This window comes from Centrocercus urophasianus, unplaced genomic scaffold (genome assembly GCF_019232065.1).
Source record: "Centrocercus urophasianus isolate 14NV4802_14NV808 unplaced genomic scaffold, USGS_Curo_1.0 seq_14, whole genome shotgun sequence".
In the NCBI taxonomy this organism is placed as follows: Eukaryota; Metazoa; Chordata; class Aves; order Galliformes; family Phasianidae; genus Centrocercus; species Centrocercus urophasianus.
In genome coordinates, this window is record NW_024884586.1 from 31729626 (window position 1) to 31749757 (window position 20132).

Sequence of the window (20132 nt, forward strand, 5' to 3'; positions counted from 1 at the left end):
AAAAATTCATGAGAAAGGCTTTGTTTTGATTTTGTTCCCAGTCATTTTGAGCAATAAAGGGAAGTCTCACCCGATCCTCTTTACTGTCACTGTAGGCACTGAGCTTTATGTTATCGCCTCTATCATGGGCATACCACGTCTTCTGCTGGTGATGAAGTACCTGGCACATGTGTCCACCTCTTCTACTCTCTCTTCAGCTAAAATGAAATTGAGATACTCTCTCAGGGGGACTTGAATGCTGCTTTTCGGAGTGTTCATTCTGGCAGTTTTATCTGTCATATGAAATGGAAATTTGGAGGAGTTCTGTCTGGGGAAGATCACTTGCAGGAGGCTGCATAGATAGCAGTAGAGGTTTGTAAGGTAGTCTTGTTGGAAAAGCCTAAAACCACTTCTGTATGAGTGCTGCACTATGAGACTGGGAGAACATGGACCTGGAACATTTCTGTATGTATTAATGTTATATCAGAGTCATCTTACTGCAGCTAATGGCAGTATTAAAAGTAAAGCATATGCCTGTATTCTTGCAGCACTGCAGCTCATGTGGTTCCGTTCCCTACAGTAGGCATAGTGCCATGACTTAGCTGTGTTGTTAGAGCCCGTTGAAAAAGAAAGATGTACATGCTAAGAAGAGCAAATAGTGGGCAGGAGCCTGGGCAAGTGGAAGGTTGGCTGCTCGGTGATGAAGGTGAAAAAGGAGACACTTTGTGAACTGTAAGAAGAGAGGAAGGAGAGGGATTGTGGAGAGATAGCGCTGTGGATATTGGCAGAGGGTAGGAGAAGTTATGAGTAAAACAAGGACCCAAATATTTCAGGCCTGATTTGCCATTGATAGCAACTGACCTGGCTAGCTTTTTTTTTTTTAATTCCTTGCAACATTTATGTTCTGTTTCCTGAGTCTCTAACAGTCCTAAGGAGCATTGCGTGTGCCTAGGAATGGACAAAATCATTGGCACTTTTCAGTGAGAACATTCATGCAGTTCTCTTTGCTGGAGGGGCTGGCAGGAGCCCCCAGAGCATTTCCACGAGTTCTGTCTGAAATATTTTCAAAGTGCCTATAAAAATATTGGAGCCTTTAATTTCTTTTCGAAGGAATTTCTATGCAATTGCTTTCATGATGGTAATACAGAGTAGAGGAAGCGCTCAAGAAGGTGTTCAGGAATCTCTCCATGGAATTCAATGGCAAGGAGATAAAATCAGCACTGGCAAATACAGAACTCTTTGGAAACCTGCATAAAAGGAAGATGCAGCTCAGAGCACTAAGTTTATGGTTTTCTCTAGTGCAGAAAGAAATAAACAGAAGCAAAAGTCTGGCAGGGTACCTCTGTGTGGTGCTTTGTTCCTCCTGTTGTACAGCCTCCACAGTCTGTATCCTCCTTGGTCTTTGTTATGTACAGGGACTTTCTCCCACATTGTCACTGAGCAATTCTCTCCACAGGTCAGTCTCTGTCCACAGAGATGCTGTTAGCCTGTGACTGCATTTTATTACAAGCTTTACCTTGAGCTGGGAGCCCCTGCATAGAAGAGCCAGTGGGACAGCAGGTTCTCCTGGCTCTTGTCCTTAAACGCAGAGCGGGGACAGATATATCCCAAAGGCATGGTAACACACTGGTGAGGTGTTTCTTGCCCTCTGAGGGACATCCTGGGGGCCTGTTGCTGCAGTTTTCCTTTAAATGTCTTTGAGAAGTTTGCCTTAGTCAGAGAGCTGCTTTGCAGGCACCTGTTCCTCAGGCAGCTGGGGAGCTCGAAGGCACAGCTCTGCTGAGATCATCCAAGCTGTCACCTCCGCTTGCCTTGCCCTGGCTCTCTCTGCAGCCGCTGTCCCGCTCAGCCCTCCGCCAGGCAGCCAATTAGTGAGAAATCCCACTGTGTGGCCAGCGCCGAACGACTGCCACATTGAGGCCTGTGCTGACCTGTGCCCTCCCGCAGCTGGGCCAGGGCTGCTCTTGCCCCAGCAGCCAGTGAGCCCCAGGGATGCTGAGGGGATGCTGGGCAGAGAGGGCAGCTGAGAGCTTGCGGAGCTCTGACAGGCAGCCGGACAAGGGGCTCTTCAGCAAGACCCTGCCCGGAGCCTTGGCCGCCACAGGTGGGGATGTCTCTTCAGCTCCTGAATATTCATCTCAGCCTGGGCTGCAAAGCTGGGCAAAGTCAGGCCCGGCTGCCTGCTGTGCTGTTGGCAGAGGCAGGAGCAGCCTGCCTGCTCCAGCACTAGAGGGCCAGCTCTGATCCCACCTTGTGCTTGTGAAACTTTTTCCCAGAGCCAACCACTGGCATCTCCACCATCTGAGGGCACAGCATCTCTCAGGTTCTAGCGGGATGCAGTGCGCAGCCAGTTTTTCCTGCTCACCTCTGTTTTCTTTTTTTTTTTTTTTCCCTCTAAGTACCCTTTTTAGGTGGAATAACCATAATCAACATGCTGGGAATATCTAGTGACACCTATCAGCCATTCCAGGTTCACTCTGGAAGACACAAAAAGATTTATGACGTTACAGCTTGGCGCATCCTCCCTAGTCTTAGTGTCAGATGGACCACCAGCACTTCCTCCTTCAGCCACTCGGAAGGTTACAGCCTCTGCCCAGTCTGCAAGGAGCCAGCAGCTCCTTTAGCATGCAGATTCATTCACAAGGCTTCTGCCACTTTATGCTCCACACCTCATTTCTAGCAGATTCTATGTGGCTGAGCTGAGCTGAGTAATTGACAACGTATCTCATAGGAAGCAAATTCTTACCAATCTTCAGATGATGGCCAGATTCTTTCAGCTAAAAGGTTGTCTTCAAACGCTGTTTTCTCTTATTGCAGATATTCCTGTGATCCCTGACTTAGAGGAAGTCCAGGAGGAAGATCTGGCCATGCAGGTGGCAGCCCCACCCAGGTAAGAGAGCTCTTGAGGCTCACATTGGCTGTGTGAAATGTGTGGTGAAATTAAACTCCATCTTGTCTCATGTCCTGTGGATGTCAGTGGCAGTGTCACTCAGCAGGAGTTGATGCTCTGCATTGTGACAGTGGGGCTCCAGGCTGAACAGTGCAAACTTGTTTCCTATTGCACAGAGATAGCAATTAATGCATTTTCTCTCTGTATACACAAAAACTACATTAGAGCAACGCTTTTGATGTTGCAAAATCAAACTTTGAAAAGTGAGGTGTTGCTTGATGTAAGGTTGCCTGTGTGACAAATGCCTCCAATACACATGTATTATCACGCACACTTTGACTGCACTCTGCTTTGCCCTCCACAGGATATCCTTTTCACTCAAGGGCTTAGTCAATTTGCAAAGCACAATATGGTCTGTAGGTGTATCACAGTAGTCTTGGGATTAGCTCATGGGAGAGTAGTACGTTTTAAAAATTGAAAGTTAAGTTTTGAAGTTAATTTTCTTGTTACTTCTAAGTCTTCTCTCCTGTTGGATCTATTTTGAAGATCACAGAGTAAGATTTCTGTTCACCTTTGGATGACCATAGATGCCTCTCTTGCAAGTCGTAACTAAATAGCTGTTAATAAAAATAAATGACATGTCATAGCAGTAAATGAAAAAAGATTTTGTCTCTCACCAGGGTTTGTTTTTTTGCTTTCTCTCTCTTATATAATCCCATCTGTTCTTCCTGTATCAATAGTCACTCTGCAATAGAAGATAAATAATTTTCATGGGCATACATAGAAGATAAATTAATACGAATCTTCCCTATAGTACTATGTAACATGCAAAAGAAAGTATTGTAGGACAGTATATTGCTTCCTACCCCTGCTCATCTTTGGAGTCTGCATTTTAAGAAATTGCATTTGATAGCTGAAATTTAGCTGAGAGATGGAAATCATAAAGTCTTCATTGTTCTATAGTTTGCACTGCGGGACTCTTAGAGTGTGCTTTACTTCCCAGATAGGAGTGGCATTTTGGCTGTTACATGCTGGATGTATCTATATCTGGGCTGTTTGAATGTTCATTGCCTTCCTGTTTTCTTTCTGGCCCTTGCATGTGGCTTATGAATCTTCTCTCTGGCATGCCAGCTTCTCTGAAGGAGTCCCTGTTTGCTCCATATCTTATTTTAACACATGTGATCAGTCTGGCTCTCAGACGTCAGTGCCTTTTAATTTGCTGAATGAGATGTTCTTCTGTTCTTGCACAACCATCTCGATATCCTCATCACCAGTGTAGATACTTGAGGTGGGTGTCCCCACGCTACTGTTCAAGCCACTGTTCATCTCATCTGATGTGCTTCCACACTCATCAGGGGTGTATTTTGCACCTTTCTGTTTGCAGTGTGCAGGTGAACCGAGTGTTGACCTACCATGACTTGGACAAAGATCTTATGAAGTACGCTGCCTTTCAGACTCTGGTAGGTGGATGTTGGTGTGGAGTGACCGGTGTAAGTCCCCTTCCTTCCAGTTTTCCATTTTCCTCTGTGATACTTAACTGCATAAAATACATTGCCCTGTCATCCAAGCACCTTCCAGTCTGCCTGCAAGTGTTTTCCTCTCTGCAGAGCGCTTTTCAGGCTTGTGAATGTCTGTAAATGTTGTATGTATAGTGCCTCTTGTTATATGAGGAGGTACCTGCTGCTGTCCTAAAGAAGGTTCGTGTCATGTATGGGACAAAATGTTATATCTGTATCTCTAGCAACATCCTCTCTGGTGAAATGATGGTGTCTGCTTTCTCTGTGTCTGTAAGACTGTGATTGTGTGTATTCTTAGGATGGAGAGGTTGACCTGAAGCTTCTCACCAAAGTCTTGGCTCCAGAACATGAACTACGGGAGGTGAGTTTTTCTGGAAACGCCAGTGAATTAAAAGCTTCTTACGTCTCAGACTGTACTTAGAAACTAAGCTTTTGTTGGGATGGAAGAAGGAGACTTGAGAAGGAGCCTGTGAAGAGGAGCTTGTTTTCAAGCTGATGGAGGTCTGAATTCCCCAGCAGATTATTTTAAAAGTTTGTAGGTATTTCTGTGTGTGAGATCATGGCATTGCTGTGACTGGCTTCCTTCAGTTTGAAAGAGCTAATGAAGGGCCTCGTACTGTCACAGATCCCTGCAGAAACTGCTGCAGTGTGTAGTCTTTTGGTAACCACCATGGGCTCCAGATGGTTCTGCACTGTGCTACAGAGGAACAAAAAAAGCATTTACGGTTAGGGCAGGGGGCTGTTTTAAAGCAAGGCAGAAGAACCTCAGTACAAATGTATAAGCAGTACCTCAGGACTTGAAACAAAGGATTTCTACAGCCCAGAATTACAGGTGCTTCAGTAGAAGGGTGGCAGATTTTTATGTCTCCTTATGCTCTTCTTGAGGGTACCTAAGATTAACAGTGTGGGCTTTACTGAATTTGGGAACATGATTAATTCTGCCAATCTTTAAATTGTAACACGGATTCACATTCCGTTCTCTCTAGGTTTCCTATCCTAGTCTACGAAATACATGCCTTCCTCTCTGGCAGGGTCATCATTCAGAGACCTTTGGGAGTTATCAGTTAAATTTTCAGCATGTTTGTCTTTTTCCTCTTGATAGGACGATGTCTGCTGGGATTGGGACCATCTCTTCACAGAGGTATCCTCTGAACTAGTAACTGAGTGGGATGTGGGACAGTCTGAGAGAGAGGATCACCTCAGTGTCCCCTAGAGCACTGATACACCAGATATCTCCTCATATACACATTCCCTGTAAATAATTTAGCACTTTAATTTTCTATTCGCTTGTTTGTATTTGAGAATATATTTCAGACATGGAAATAAATAGAGCTTGCTCTGTAGGAAAACTGGCTCAGGAGAAGTTTTGGATATTTTATAGTAAGACTCTTCATTCTCAAAAGAGGTTAAGAATTACAATAAATTATTTACTTGTGAACAGTCACTGTCACCTTACTGCAGCTCCTTTACAGATAACTGCAATGGGCAGTCTTTCTTCAATCAAATTGTAGCCTCTCTGGGAGACTGTCTTACACAGTCAAACAATGGAGTGTGGTTTTCAGTGATGGCTATGAGAGAAGATAGGTTGGTACCGTTTGTTTGCCTAGGACATCTAAGTTATCATCTTCCCACAACATATGCCACAAGTTGTCAGGATGTCTGTTTTACATCTCATCTACCAGCCTCTGTCATCCCTTGCTGGTTTAACATTTGCCCTGGGTCCTTACCTCTGTATTGACTCAGAGGAAGAACATCACCTACTAAACTGCCAGTACTGCTTCTTACAGCACCTTTTCTTTGTTTTCCCGGGAGGTATCCCAGTCAAGGGCTGACCAAGCCTAACGCTGCTTAGCTTCTGCAGTCAGATGAGATCACATATTGAATGGAGTTAGCTCCAGGCAGTAGGTAGTTTGCACAGAAAATACTGCTCATTCCACACATGAAAAAAAGAAGCCTGCTGCTCTGAAACAAGCTAACTCCCTGGTGTGTTTCCTTGGAAGCAAGTAACCTGTTCTCATTGTCACCTAAAAAAAATCTGTTTAGCTGTTAATGCCCTATCCCCATAGAGCTGTGGTCATTATTTGCAGGAAACAATAGTATTACTTCTAAGCCAGTATCCTTCAAAGCCTTGTCCCACTGGAGAACCTTGCTATATACTTTCTGAGGTGCAGTGCAGGTGCTGTGCAGAAGGCTTATTACTGCTTTTCTTAGCTTGTTCCATAGGTCTCATGGAGCACTGCATTCTTTCTTCTGTACTGACAGAAGTCCAGGAGAAACAACTCAGTGTGAGCTCAGTACTCTGCAAAATTTCTGATCAGAGTTGATAGCCAAAAAAAGCCTACCAGCAAGAGAGAAGAAGCTGTCTGAACAAGATGCTATGTTTGTAAAATCAAGGAATCTCCCCTGTAACTGGAAAAGTAGATGAGATGGAAGCCTTGGGGCTAGCGTGTGGAGCATACCCCCTGAGGTCTTTTTCTGAGCAGAGAAACATGTTTTGGTGTGAACAGAAGCTTTCCAGCTTAGATCAATGTCTGTTTTTCTCTGACATCTGTGGCGCTTGGCCAAAGAGTATTTAGGATTCTTCCTATGGTCCAACAAAGAGAAAACAAATTCAGCAAACTAAAGTAGCTTGTTATATCAGACAATCTCAACAAGGCTGTGTGGGGAAAAGAATGGTAGAGTGGGAGAAGTTGGTTAGGCTTCAGGTTAGATTTGCATGGTGATCTTTGCACATCCCAAAGATCACAGAGAAAGCAGAGGCTCTCTTCTCTCAAATACAGTCTGTAGTTAGTTTAGTGTGAGTTCTCTCTGTTCTGCGTAAGCTGAGGCTCCTCTAAGCTGCTTGCCTGGTATCATGGTATTCAGTGCATGTCAGCCAGTTATCAGTGACCATAAAAGATGCCCAGCCTTGAGGCACAGGAGTGGATGAGCTATGAATCCAACTTCTCTGGTTGTCCAGCCTGAGGTTTGATCTGTGACTTGAGACATTATATGTTGAAGTTTATTTAGAAACTTAGTGAGGTGGCATTACTGACAACTGAAGCATTAAGAGAGGACAATTTATTAGGCAGTACTTAGGATTGCGGCCTGCAGAATGTGGGCGGTTCAGGCTGTGCTCAGCCCATTGCTCGTCTTGAGCTGCATGCCATGCCAACAATCCTGCCTCTATCCAGGAGGGCAGAACACTGCCTGCCTCTGAGGACTTCACTGATCTCCCTGGAGACCCTTGAAACAGAAGTGGGAGGGATATTGGATGCTCAGAGATCTTCCTGGGGATGGTGACAGGTAGGAGTGTGAAGGGCCTGGGGACGCGATTTTAGACAGGTGTGGGGAGGAGAGCACTTGATGTCACAGCAGGGTTTGTGGGAGGGCAAAGAGGAATGAAGAAGGTGAATGATTTGGAAACAGTATGTATAATGTTTGGAGGAACTGAGGACAGAGCAGGTGCTGATGGAGAGAAGGAAAGTTGAGGTGCTTTGATGTGTAGTCTGACCTGCTATGATACAGGCTGTGGCAGAGCTCAGTGAGATGTGGCTGAGCTTCACCTGTCTTTTCCCTGGTTAGTTACCTCAGCAGATAACTGCCCTTGTGGTTAAAAATCTGCTTTATTTCTAGGCTCTGTTTTTGTTTCATCTTCTGTTCCTTGCATCTGGCATGCTTTCACCTTCCCTGTTAAATCATGCTGTCAGATACTTCTACTTGCTCAGGCATTTATGTGCACCATGAACTAGTTGTATCTTTAATTTTCTTAAATAAACTTAATAGAGCGAGACTTGTTTCCACATCTTTCCCATTCCTTCCGCAGCTGGAGGAAGGAAGGTGAGCTGTCTGGCTCTCGGCCTTCCTCACCACCTGCCTGGTTGCAGTGCTGGGAAGTGTCTGAGCTGTGCCCTCTCGCTGTCAGTCCCTGGTGATGTCACATTGAAATCTGCTCCTGTAACTGTTCCTGCTGAAAAGAAACAGGTGTAAGTGCCTTTGCTAACTCTTGGTGAGGAAGGCTGTATAGCAATCCTTTGAGGCATCTCAGTGTCCACAGTCACAGAGGGGTAAAGCGGTGTGTAATAGTGTGCCCTCAAGTTCCTAATCCAAATACAGTGCTTATAGACCTAGTGAGTGTTTTGTTCCCAGCCTTTTGTCTGAAACTAGTGGAGATCTTGTGTCCTGCTTGCTCCTTGTTCTGCTCTGGCCCTACATGGCAGAGGGAGAGCTGCAGGCTTGTCGGTGTGTTGTCAGCAGCAGGGTTAGCACAGTGAGTTGCTCTGGGTGTCTGCAGAGGGCTCTGCTGGGGTTCAGGCTAGGTGAGCTCTGCCCCAGAAAGCCCCTTGCAGGCTTAGGGCTCAGTGGTCTATTCAGGGCAAACTGTGAGCCTCATCACAGAATAAAAGAAATGCACAAATAAAAATGAATTCTAGCTCCTTGCTTATAATAATAGATACAATATTTATATTAAAGGAGATGCCTTCTTAGAGTACAGCTTGTTGGGGAAGTGAGAGGGTTTTCAGGGCAGAGACTGCAGCTCTGGAAAAGCATGTGGAAGATAAAAGATGCATAAAAGCCAGGCCCATCAAGTTTCCACTGAGGAGCCTGCCTGCTGGCCGGGAAGCATTCAGAGGGGCTTTTTCACTCAGAGGATGGTGACACACTGGAACAGGCTCCCAAGGATGTTGTGGATGCCCCATCTCTGGAGGCATTCAAGGCCAGGCTGGATGTGGCTCTGGTCTAGTGGCTGGTGACTTGCACACAGCAAGGGGGTTGAAACTAGATGATCATTGTGGTTCTTTTCAACCCAGGCCATTCCATGATTCTGTGATTCTGGGCTCTAAGTGTTTTGTTAAGTGTGGCAAAACGATGGGGGGAGGTGCTTTATGTTAATCAGCTGGAAAGGTGCTGCTGCTCCTCTCACCAGAGCATCTCAGGGACAGTGGAATTAATTCATGGCATATGCTCCCAGCAGCTGCTGCGCTGACCTGGAGTAGCGGCAGCCTGGGGCCCAGCTCCCGCTCCTCGCTTGGGCCTTGCTCCCTACCAGCCCTGCTGGGCACAGCCGCTGCTGCACCGCCCCGGGCTGCAGCCTTCCTGGCTCTGGGAGGGAGAAATGCTGTAGGCCTGGAGGAAAGGAGATGCTTGGATAGAAAAGAGAGCAATCTGAGTAGAAAAAAATCCAGTTTGTCCAAAACAGCCCTGATTCCTTGTACAGTGCTCACTGTCCAGGCCCTCCTTCCTCAGCTGCTGTTCTGTGCTTGCTGTGAGGCACCTGCTACTCATTCTCCATCCTTGTTTCCCACATTTGCAGAGCATCTTAGTAGATGGGTTGATCCTCTCCTCAGTGAGAGCACAGAAAAAGACTTTGCTGTTAGTAGATGTCACGTGTCTGATGGCTCTCAGCGAGTAACTTTTCCAGCCTTGTTTTCACTCTGGTAACTATCAGCCAGGTCCAGGGCCTGTGTCTGCCATTACAGGTGGGTGAACCATGTTGCTTACAGGCCACGTTGGTCTTTGTCTGTGTTTCATGCCCTGTGTAACCTACAGACAACTCTCGCTTTTGGGATACAACTACTCCCAAAGAAAGCTGTCACTCTGCTGCAATTACGCTCTTGGAGGAATTAAGCCTCTCCTCTAGGTACCCTCTCCCAGAGGGATGTTCTGCAGTCAACCTCACTAGGCCTGAGCAGCCCTGGGCTGTGTGCCCTTATCGGGCTCCATCTCCAGTCACTTTCAGGACTACTTCATTATCCCTTTATTAGCCCTCTTCTCCCGCTTATCGTTATTAATAATCATGTTGGATCGGCTGGAGTGCTGACAGCTGCCTCTTGTCTATTCTTTCTGTCTGTTTTAATCCTGCCTGCTTATCTGGGATAAACTTGATCCTTTTTCTTTTAATTAAAGAAATTTGGTCAGCCAGCCCCTCCTCCATGCACAGATAGGATCACACCGGTGATATGCAGCAAGCAGGAAAAGGGGCAAATTGCTGGGTGACAGTGTTTTCCACAGCCCAGAGATGGGAGATGTGGGAGTCCAGGCTGGAAGAATCACAAACTGCACAGATCATCCCACAGTGCCACAGCACTCTGTGCTGGGGCACAGCTCTGCTTCTGGCCTGTTAAAAATGCTCAGGCAGCTGAAATATTCGTGTTGTCTGAAGGGACAGGTCACTGGAGGAAGGGCTGTGCGAATAGGCTGGTGAAAAACTATTGACTTAATTTACACTTTTATGAACCCATAAACTCAAATCTGCATTCGTTGCAGTCTGTAAAATAACAGGAGTGTGGGCTGAAATGCTTAGAAAGTGTTAATCAGGGGTCCGTAACAAAGCAGAATGCTCTGAAGTGCGGCAGTGGGAGCCTGACCGTGAGCAGCGGAAGTACTCAACCTTAGTGCTCAAAATGCACGTTCCTTTGTTCCCAAACAGTTCATTTCAGGTGCACATGCTGCAGCAGTGACTGGATATGTATGTACCCACAGAATGTGGCAACTGGCTCAGATTTGTAGGACTGTTCCACCCCTGAGAAGCTGTGAGCCCGTGAAGAGTACAGGGCAGAATTTCCCAGTGTTCACTTGGAAGCATGGCTATGAAATTGTGTTGAGCAGAGCATATTGTTTTCTGTGCCTGTGCCATTGGTGCTTTTCAGTGCTTCAGCAGGATGCCATGAACGCTCATCTGCAGGTCAGGTGTTGGTTAGGCAGCTGCAGCAATGCAGCCCACACGTTTGACATAGAAGATCCTGTAAAAGTACAGGGTTCTTTAACAGTGGCAGGCAGGAGCTGTGCATCATGACATTCATGCTGTTGTGTGTTTTCCTGCTACCCCCAGAAAATATTTTTCTTCACTTTTCTTCCACTCAAGAAAACGCTGGAAAATAAACTACAGTGTATGGCTGGTTTACAGTCAGCTGAGAGCAGACAATAAGTGATAATTACTCAGTGTTGAACAAAATATTTGAAAGATAAGAAAACAGAGTCCACTTGCCTGAGCTAGTGCCTGGTGCACTAATAGCTGCTCCGAGCTTTTATTATCTGACCCTGCTCCTGCAACAGAAATCCTCCTCCTGAAGATCCAAGTAAGGCAAATTCTCAGGATGGTCATGGCATGGAAGTCACAAGGGGCACCTTTTTTGGAGTTGTGGGACATTTTGGATCAGCCAAAAAGGAAGGGCTTACAGCCCGCATGAGAGGCTGAGGGCTTGCTTTGATCAGTGCCCGATCAGCAGAATTGCCCGCAAAGCCAGAAAAGTGCCTTGGGAGGCTGCCAAAGAAGTAGTTCAAGTTAAGTAACTTTCTCAGCGCTTTAAGCTCTAAAGCCAAAGGCAGAATGCAATATGTATCTCCCCGGGGCCTGTGGGGTTCTTTGTGCAGATGGCTTGGTAAGTCAACCAACTAAATAAATGCATAGTAGCAACTATCCCTGAGCTAACACAAAGGCAGTCTAGACAGCAAACTCCATCTAACCCAGAGGGATGCTGAGCGCCCTGGGCTTGTCCAGCTGGGTGCTGTGGCTCTTCCTCAAGGGTCTGAGCTGGCTCATTTAAACCACCGCTGGTGCTGCTCCTTCCAATGCTCTGTGCCCCAGAGAGATACTCTTACTCATTTCCATGGCTTTCACACCTTTAGTTTCTGAGTCTTAAGACCTTGTCTGTCAGTATACAGGGGATTGAATGGTCTTCATTTCACACAGATTAGAGCCAGGATCTGATAATACTCTTTCAGGGTCCCGCAGTAAGAACATGCCATAGCCTTCCACAGCCTCAGTGCCATTACTTCACTGACCAGGATGTTGTACAAGGCCAGTGAATTTGTTAATTTTGATTTTCAGTGAAAAGGTCCTTCCAGATTTTCAAATACACAAACTAAAATTTCCTAATACCTATATGTAAGACCATCCCCAGGAGGAGCACAGCACACCACTCAGCTCATGGTACCCCAGCTGAGATAGAAATCTATACGCATCCTCTGCAAAACCAGTTTTCTGCCATAAACCTGCTGCTTTTGTCCCAGGAATGCCCAGGAAGAGGGATGAGTTGTCAATGTGTCAAAAGCTGATAGAGCTCTTCAGCATTCTGCTGTCCCCAAATCAAGCTCTTCTGCTGAGCTCAACCCTGGTAGGACCACAGAGCAGTGATGGAAAATCTCCATGCTAAGGGATGCATGCAACATTCAGGAAGGCTTTGGTGAGTCATGCAGTAGTACATGCTTTAAGATAACAAAAAATGTGCTTCTTTTTTAAGTTGCATAACGTTCAAAGGACTTTAATGCAATTGCTAGGCCTGCCTGTCCCAGAGACTCTCACTGCAAGCCCCAAGTTAGTGTGTCATCGAGTGGGACCCACTGTTGCACAGGGTCTGCAACATCTTCCTGTGATATGACAGGCAGAGAGAGAGCCCTGTGGGATGCCTATGGCTTGCATGATGTGCAATTGGTTATGGCCAGCTTTGAGAATAGTGTTCTGTGTGGGCTCTGTTGCATTAGGAAATGGCCCTGGAATATATGCATGGGTCTAAAACATCCATCTTTATCATGTCCTATCTGTGGTATTTTTGCTTACATAATGGGGATTTGTGTCTGGGTCATACTGGGTGTGCACCTCTCCTTGGCTGGAGGTGTCCATACAGAGCACAGCTGTGTCTTGCCAGCTGCACGGTGTCTGTCCCATTGGGTTCAGGGGTCTGTTTGTCTGTCTGTGCAATGTGCGCATGCACCAGTGATGGCTGAGGTTGGAAGTATTTATGGCAATTAAAATGTTTTGCCTGGGAGCTGTTTTGGGGCTTTTTTTGAAGTGAGGATTTTCAGACTTCAAGGTGTTAACAGCCCCTCTAAACGGTTTTGTTTTTTAATTGCAGCAAATGACTGTGGAGCCATTAAACATTCGCCTCTCTGCAGTTGTTTCTAAGCCCTTTCAGTCCTTCTTCTATTTATTCTGTTTAATTCAGTCAGGTAGCTTCGGGGCAGTGAAGATCAATACTTTACTTTGATAGAAAAGAGTCAGGTTTGAAACATAGAGATAAAACTGACACATTTTGTATAAATTTAATTAAAAATGCACCTTTAGTGGCTTGTTGCAAGCACAAAGCCAGCCCTCCATCCAGCTATCTCTCTGTCTCGTTCTGTGTCTCTCTCTTCCCTTTCTTGTTCCTAACAGGAAGATCTCTGAATCCGCCTCACCAACAAAGCACCTCGTTTTATGATTTTTGTCTTGAAAGTTTAGCACTGAGGGAGAAGGATGGAAGGGACGTGCAATGCTAAGCAGACCTCCTGCTCCCTGCCTGGTCCCACTCCTTGTGGTGGTGAGGGTACAGGAAGGAGCTGGCTCCCCGGTGGGGGAGGGAGAGGGATGAGGCAAAATGATTTTATTTCAAAACCCAGCAGATTGGACACCCTGGGGCACTTTCCATTTGGATCTGTAGCTTTCCTCCTCCCCGCCCCCCCCTTTTCCTGCTTTGTTAGGCTGAGAATTATTTTTCTGACTACATGAGCATCCCTGATCCCACTAGGATAGTGCTGGCCACGAGGCACCGTCTTTTTCTCTTTCTTTCTTTTTCTCTTTATTCTCTCTTTCTTTTCCCTCCCTGCCCCCCTCACTTCTTCCCTCTCCTCTTTCCCCTAACCCTGCTGCCAGTGAGGACATTTGTCTTGTGTTTTATACTCTGGCCCCTTCGCCCCCTTCTGCACTTCTCTCTCTCTCTCTCTCTTTCTCAATCCCGTTTGCCTTGGTTCATTTTTCACTTGAGTGCCTTTCCTCCCAGACTCCCCTCTGCTCTGGCCCCCCTCTGCTCAACACCGATAAAACATGCGCAACACAGGTAGAACAAGGTGCCAGGGCTCAGAGTGACAAACGGTACGCGCGCCGCCCCGCAGCCAGGCTGTAAATCGCCCCTCCTCATCCCGACAGCTCCCAGGGATGGGGCTGGTAGTGTGGGCTGCCCCGTGGTGGGGTGGGCAGTGGGGAATCACACAATCATACAAGTAGGAAGGGATCTCCGGAAATCAACTCCTACCCCCCAAGATCCCTCTGCCGGGCACCATGGCCCCTCTCAGCCCACAGCCTGAGAATAGGCAAGGGGAGAAGGCATGGGCAAGTTAACAAATAAATATGAACAGTACCTCTCGGCAGCCAGCGGGACCAACAGGCAGCTCCTGGGTCTGCTGAAACTCCAGGAACTGTATAAAGAGCACAGGGAAAGGAGCTGGTACGTGATGGATGGAATGGGAAAGGGGAGTGAAGGAACAATGCAGATGTCACCACTGGAGACTGGATATAAGATGAGAGATAATGGCCTTAAGTTGTGCCAGGAGAGATTCCAGTTGAATACTGGGAAAAACTTCTTCTCAGAAGTGGTGAGGCACTGAAACAGGCTGCCAGGGGGAGTGGTGAAGTCACCATCCTTGGAGGTGTTCAAGAAACATGTAATGTGGCATTGAGGAACACAGTGGGCATGGTGGGGATGGGTTGGACTAGGTGAAGACTAGAGGTCTTTTTCAACCTCATTGATTCTAAAACAAAAGGATTGCTTGATGAGAATAAGCTTGAGGCTCTTGCACAAACCGGACGAGCTTGCAGAGGCTGAAGGACAAAGATGCACAGCCAGACAAGAAGCAGAAGAAAAATGAGGTGATTGGTGCACAAACAAGGGTGTACCTGGCTGCTCCCTGGGGCAGAGCTGGGCCCACAGCTGCAGCCACATGGAGCAATGCACAGAGGTGCATGCTTTGAATTCCATTGTGTTTGACTTTAGCTGTCAGAACCACAGCCGCTGTGAATTTTGCTGGGAACCAGGGGATGCCTTGCTGTTTTGGAGCTGTTGGCTTTGGAACAACATGTAAGTCCGGCTGCCTGCCCTATGGGGAGTAGTCCCCATTGTCTTGAGTAATTGCCAACTTCAGAAGCCATATGAGGCTTCTGGTGCCAGCACCAATGGATGTGGGGTTCCTCTTCACCAATCCGTGTGTCAGTTTGTGCCAGTGATGTATGTGGCATTTCCTACCCTCCCTAAAGGAGGCTGCACTTCAACTGTGAGGGAAGGGAGTGTATTCTGAAAAGTGTGAAGTACAGGCAGACTTTCCTTACTGCGTAAGGCACAAAGGGGTTAACTGCCAGCCAGGCTGCAGACAGTGGCTGCAACATCAGTTGGAGTCCTTCGAGTGATGGTGGAGGTGAGTGCTGAGGGCTGCTTTCTCAGGGACTTCTCCACGGAGGTGTGCCACAGCCAGCAGCACACTGCTGTGCGCAGACACCTCCCGCGCCTCCCGCCTTTAATCACAGCAAATGAAAGTTCCCAAGCAGGCGGAAGATGCCAAGCTTTTGTGTTCTGCCACCCGAGCTGTCTCTGCACTGCCGTCAGTGCTGGTAATTGCAGACAGAAACCGCTTTGTGTTAAAATGGCATCGGTAATTGAAACAGAATTCAGAATCAGGACCCCGCAGGCACCGCTTGGTGAAAGAAGAAATAAAGATCGCTTGGGTCACATCACTTGTAATTCGCGTTTAATAATCGTACCGGGAGGTACATACAAAGGGAGAAGAGACACGAGGTGCAGCACTCCCCTCAGCCCATGCTGCCTCACAGCCTTCTGCAGCCCAGAGGGCCCGGCTAGGATGTGTCCAGCTCACTGAGAGACAGGAGGAGAGGAGGTGCCTTGGTTGTGGCCAAGTGAATACTCAGTTCTGCTCCAGGACCCACCGCCTGCCAGGAGCCTGCACGCTCTGGGTGCTAGAGCTGCAGTGTGAGCTCATGGCTGTGTGATCCCATCTTCTGCTGAGCTGCTCGTCCGCTTGTTTTGCCTTTCTTGGGCCTTGCCATGGTGTAAAAATAATCCAGTTCTTCAGTTATTAAAAAAAGCTTTTATTTCTTACACCAAACCAATGACATCACGCATACACCTAAGGAATGGCATTATCCATTCATGTTGCCCACTTTGCTCTTGGTAAAACCCAGAGACTGGCTGGGAGCTACTCTTAAATTCAGACCAGGTGGGCACAAATGTGAGCAGGACCAGTCCATTCCACCTTTGTGTGGTGGCTCTCCTTTACCCACACATTTTGGGGAACAGACTCAGTTCTGGTTACCTTGGATGCTGTTCTGTTTACTTCCCTGGGAAGAAGCCAGTGGTGCTTTCTGGGCTTGTTTCATGCAACAGGCATTTTCTCTACCATCACAGTTGACTCAGAGGCAAGGTGGTGTTGCTGCTTGTGCTCAGGATATAAAGAAGTCTCCAGTGTCCAGCAGTTCTCCTGTGTGCTGTATTGATGCTGTTACTTCATGGTTTCCTTTGCATATGCGCTCTGCATTTCTTCCTTAAGGTACTGTTGGCAGCTCACCATCCACAGCTCTTGCCTGTGGCCAGGAAGAGCATCATCTGTCAGCTACATCTGGAGCTGCCATCCTGCCTTCTCCCAGGGAGCCCGGCGGGTCCTTATCACAGGGACTGAGCTGCTGTTGTGACAGCAGAAATTTAGGTTGGGGAAGGGAGGTACATTGGCTCTTTCTAGTCTTAATTGCCACTGTAAGAGAGAATTGTGTTAAATGTTGAGAGCAGATATCCTGATCTTAAACCTAGAGAAGGCAATGATATGTGAATGGTGAAGTGCTGCTTAGTGTCTCCCTGTTCACGTTATCTGTAAATACTCAGAAGCTGGAAGTTTTGAGGGAAAGCACCTGAAAGAGGTACATGCAAGACATTTCTGCACTTTGTGGAGAAAGAGAGACCAAGCCCCTTGTGATAATGCATTGGCCCAGCCTTTCTCTTCTGCCTGAGACACTAGGGCTGTGTTGGCCTTTGGATGGAGCAGCATCACTGCCACATGGGCCAAGGAAGTTCATGAGAGGCACACTAAATGCTTTGTCCTTCTCCTTCCAGTCCTTTCTCTCACTTTATGCATGGCACAGATCTAGCAGCCATCATCACATTAATCCTGTTCCTTGCCAGCACCTCAGGAAGTGGCTGTGCCACAGGCTCTGTCTCACAAAGACAGCCAGGTGGGTCGGACTGCTGCCTGCAGGTGGTTTCTGGCTGGGTGTGTCCCCTCTAGGGGACAGCCCCGGCGGAATGTGATAGCAATGTTCTTCTGCACTCTTCCATTTTTAGTGCAGCCCCAAATCCCTCCCCAAATCCTCAGCTTCTCTTCAGCATCTTCACTCTTTCCCTGTGTGTGAATGGGGACCCAGAGAATGCAAGTGGCTGGTGACCTGCTTGGTGGTGGGCAAGGAAAAGATCTTGCAGATGAATTTAAATGAGCCCTTCTGGCCTTGCTATGTGTTAGTGCCTCTCTGGGGGGGCAGTTTCCACGGGCCTGATGCTTGGCTCTGACAGCTGCATTTCCTTTATGCTGCGCTATCAGAACCCACTTTGCATGCTGCATGAGCTGTCATTAGGAGGAAAGGGCCATAAAACCATCAGCAGTGGCCTCCTGCAATCTGTATGATTTCCTCACACCCCTCCCACTACCTCCATCCTCACTCCAGCATGCTCACCGGACAACCTTGTGCACCCACACTTCCACACACTCACAACATGCTCTTACTTTCTCTGTTCTGCCTTTCTCCTTTCCCTCCTCCCATCTGTTTGCCAAATAATTCCTGGCTAAGGAACTTTCCCCATGCAGCCCCCGGGCCGGGATGCAGAGACATGTCCCCCCCTCTGTGTCTGTCCAGGGGGCTTTGGAACATGTGTTTCTGGGAGGCAGACACCAGCTGGCTGGGCAGCATTTGCATAGTCAGCGAAAAGCCCCTGAGCTGAGCTGGGCACGTCTAGAGGAGCCTGTGGCAGGATGGAGGGACGAGGGATGTGCTGGTCAGCTCGGGGTCAGCTGGAACAGATTTCCAAGCAAATGGACAGATGGTGAAAGGAGGCGAGGGGTGAGGGGGAGCGCATGAAGGCTTCTACATCAAATAAATAGCTGGATGCAGCTTGGAGTAAGCAACCAATGTGTCTATGGGCAAGGCAATCACCATGGTGCTTCCTTCAGAGCCCATGGGCTGGATAAGGGAGAGGATGGTGCTGGAGAGGGGAGCAGTTATGTTGGAGAGGTGCAAGAAAAGGCAGGGGATCTGGCTTTGGGCAGACCCTGAGCTCGCATGGCCACACCACATTTCCTTGCCCTTCCCTACCTGATTGGGTCTGGGACTGGGGTATGTGCAGTCCAAGCATGAGGCACCATCACAGTACCAACCCAGTTCTTCCCTACTGCTTCTCTTATCTCCCTCCACTCCAGTTAATTTGATTGGACTGAAAACAGTGAAGCAATCTGTATATTTTTGCTTTTACAAAGACATGTCTATCACGTACCAGAGTAACAGCAAGACACAATAGTTAGGAACCTCTACTGTTGATAGGAGTTCCTGTGTTGCCTTTGCACTCTGGTCAGCACTATGCCTGTCTGGGTCCATACATGCTCCCATTAGCACAACTTACTCCTCAGGACAGAAAGCTCACTTTGGTGTTTGATCCTGTAGCACGTTCTGCAGTGTTGGAGGAAAAAAATGCCCTCCCCTAGCATGTGAGCTGCCCAGAGATCTTGAATTGGAAGGGACCTACAAGGATCATCAACTCCAGCTCCTTGGCTTCACTCAGAACCACTGAATATTCAAAACATGTTTCTGAGAGTGTTGTCCAAACATTTCTCGAATTCCACCTGGCTCGGTGCCATGACCAGTTCCTTGGGGAGCCTGTGCCAGTGCCCAACTATCTTCTATCACTATCTATCACTGAATCTATCTATCTATCACTGAAGAACCTTTTTCTAATATCCAACCTGAATGTCCATTGCTGCAGCTTTATGCCATTATCTCAGGTCCTGTTGCTGGTCATCAGAGAGAAGAGATCAGTAGATGAAAGGCATCCTTCTGGACCTTGGGAGGCATCTGTAGACTCAGCTCAAAGTTCCAGCTACTGGGGACCAGTGTAGGGGGGGGGACTGGTGTCAACTACTGGAGTTTGACCAGCGGTTTTGGCCTGTGGATGGAGGTGCCAGCTATTGGAGCGAGTGGGAATCCTGGTATCAATATCATCAGTAGTTGGAAGGGATCCTCCCTGTGCCTAGGGAGGCATTCACAGTCTCTAAGCCCAGAGTGCCAGCTTCTGGGGACTAGTACAGCGGTGCTTGAATTCAAACAAGAGGTGTAGGCATAGGATGTGAGCAGGCTGTGCAGCATCAAAGATGAAATTGTAGGCTCTTCTCTGAGACACAACAACTTAAAGAGCCTTATAGCTAAAATGCAGGAAAGAATGACAGCATCCGCTCCTCCACTGTTGAGGTAATCTCTTGAAAAGGGGAAGGATAGATGAAAATGATATCATTGAAAGTGTCTACTACAAGCCAGCTGTCCAGGAAGAAGTGAAGGATCCTTCTTATCAGATAGGAGCAGTCTCAGATTTGCAGACCCTCACCGTCATGGGGGGCTTCAACCACCTGAGGGACATCTGTTGGAGGGACAACACAGCAGGATGTAAGCAATCCAGGAGTTTCCTAGAGTTCAGTGATGATAACTTCCTCCTTCAAGTGACAGCCAACAGGAGCAGGTGCTCTGCTGGGTATTCTGCTCTACATCCCTGTTTGAATGTGGGAGCTTCACCAAATGACATCCAGACATTTCTTCCAACCTCATCCATTCTTTGATTCTTTGAAACACATTTATATTATTATTAATTTAGTTTTGGGTGATTGGTATTTTTCTAGTTTTTTGGTTTTTGATTCACCCCTCCTCCCCCCCCCAACTCCCTGTATGGAAGATTCTTCTCCAGATGAAAAGAATCTGT

At 47.4% G+C, this 20132-nt stretch overlaps 1 protein-coding gene across 3 annotated transcripts in view; it reads left to right on the top strand.

Annotated features, from left to right (window-relative positions):
- Positions 1 to 20132, top strand: part of IFT43 (intraflagellar transport 43) — an 82180-nt gene that overhangs the window by 39013 nt on the left and 23035 nt on the right. For 2 of the 3 annotated variants that reach the window (XM_042814745.1, XM_042814746.1), the window contains exons 6-8: positions 2797 to 2869; positions 4254 to 4329; positions 4685 to 4747. In XM_042814745.1, coding sequence (XP_042670679.1) covers positions 2797 to 2869; positions 4254 to 4329; positions 4685 to 4747 — 212 coding nt within the window. Of the gene's footprint in view, positions 1 to 2796; positions 2870 to 4253; positions 4330 to 4684; positions 4748 to 5488; positions 5827 to 20132 lie in introns of those variants that run through there. The other variant, XM_042814747.1, reaches the window with a different exon arrangement.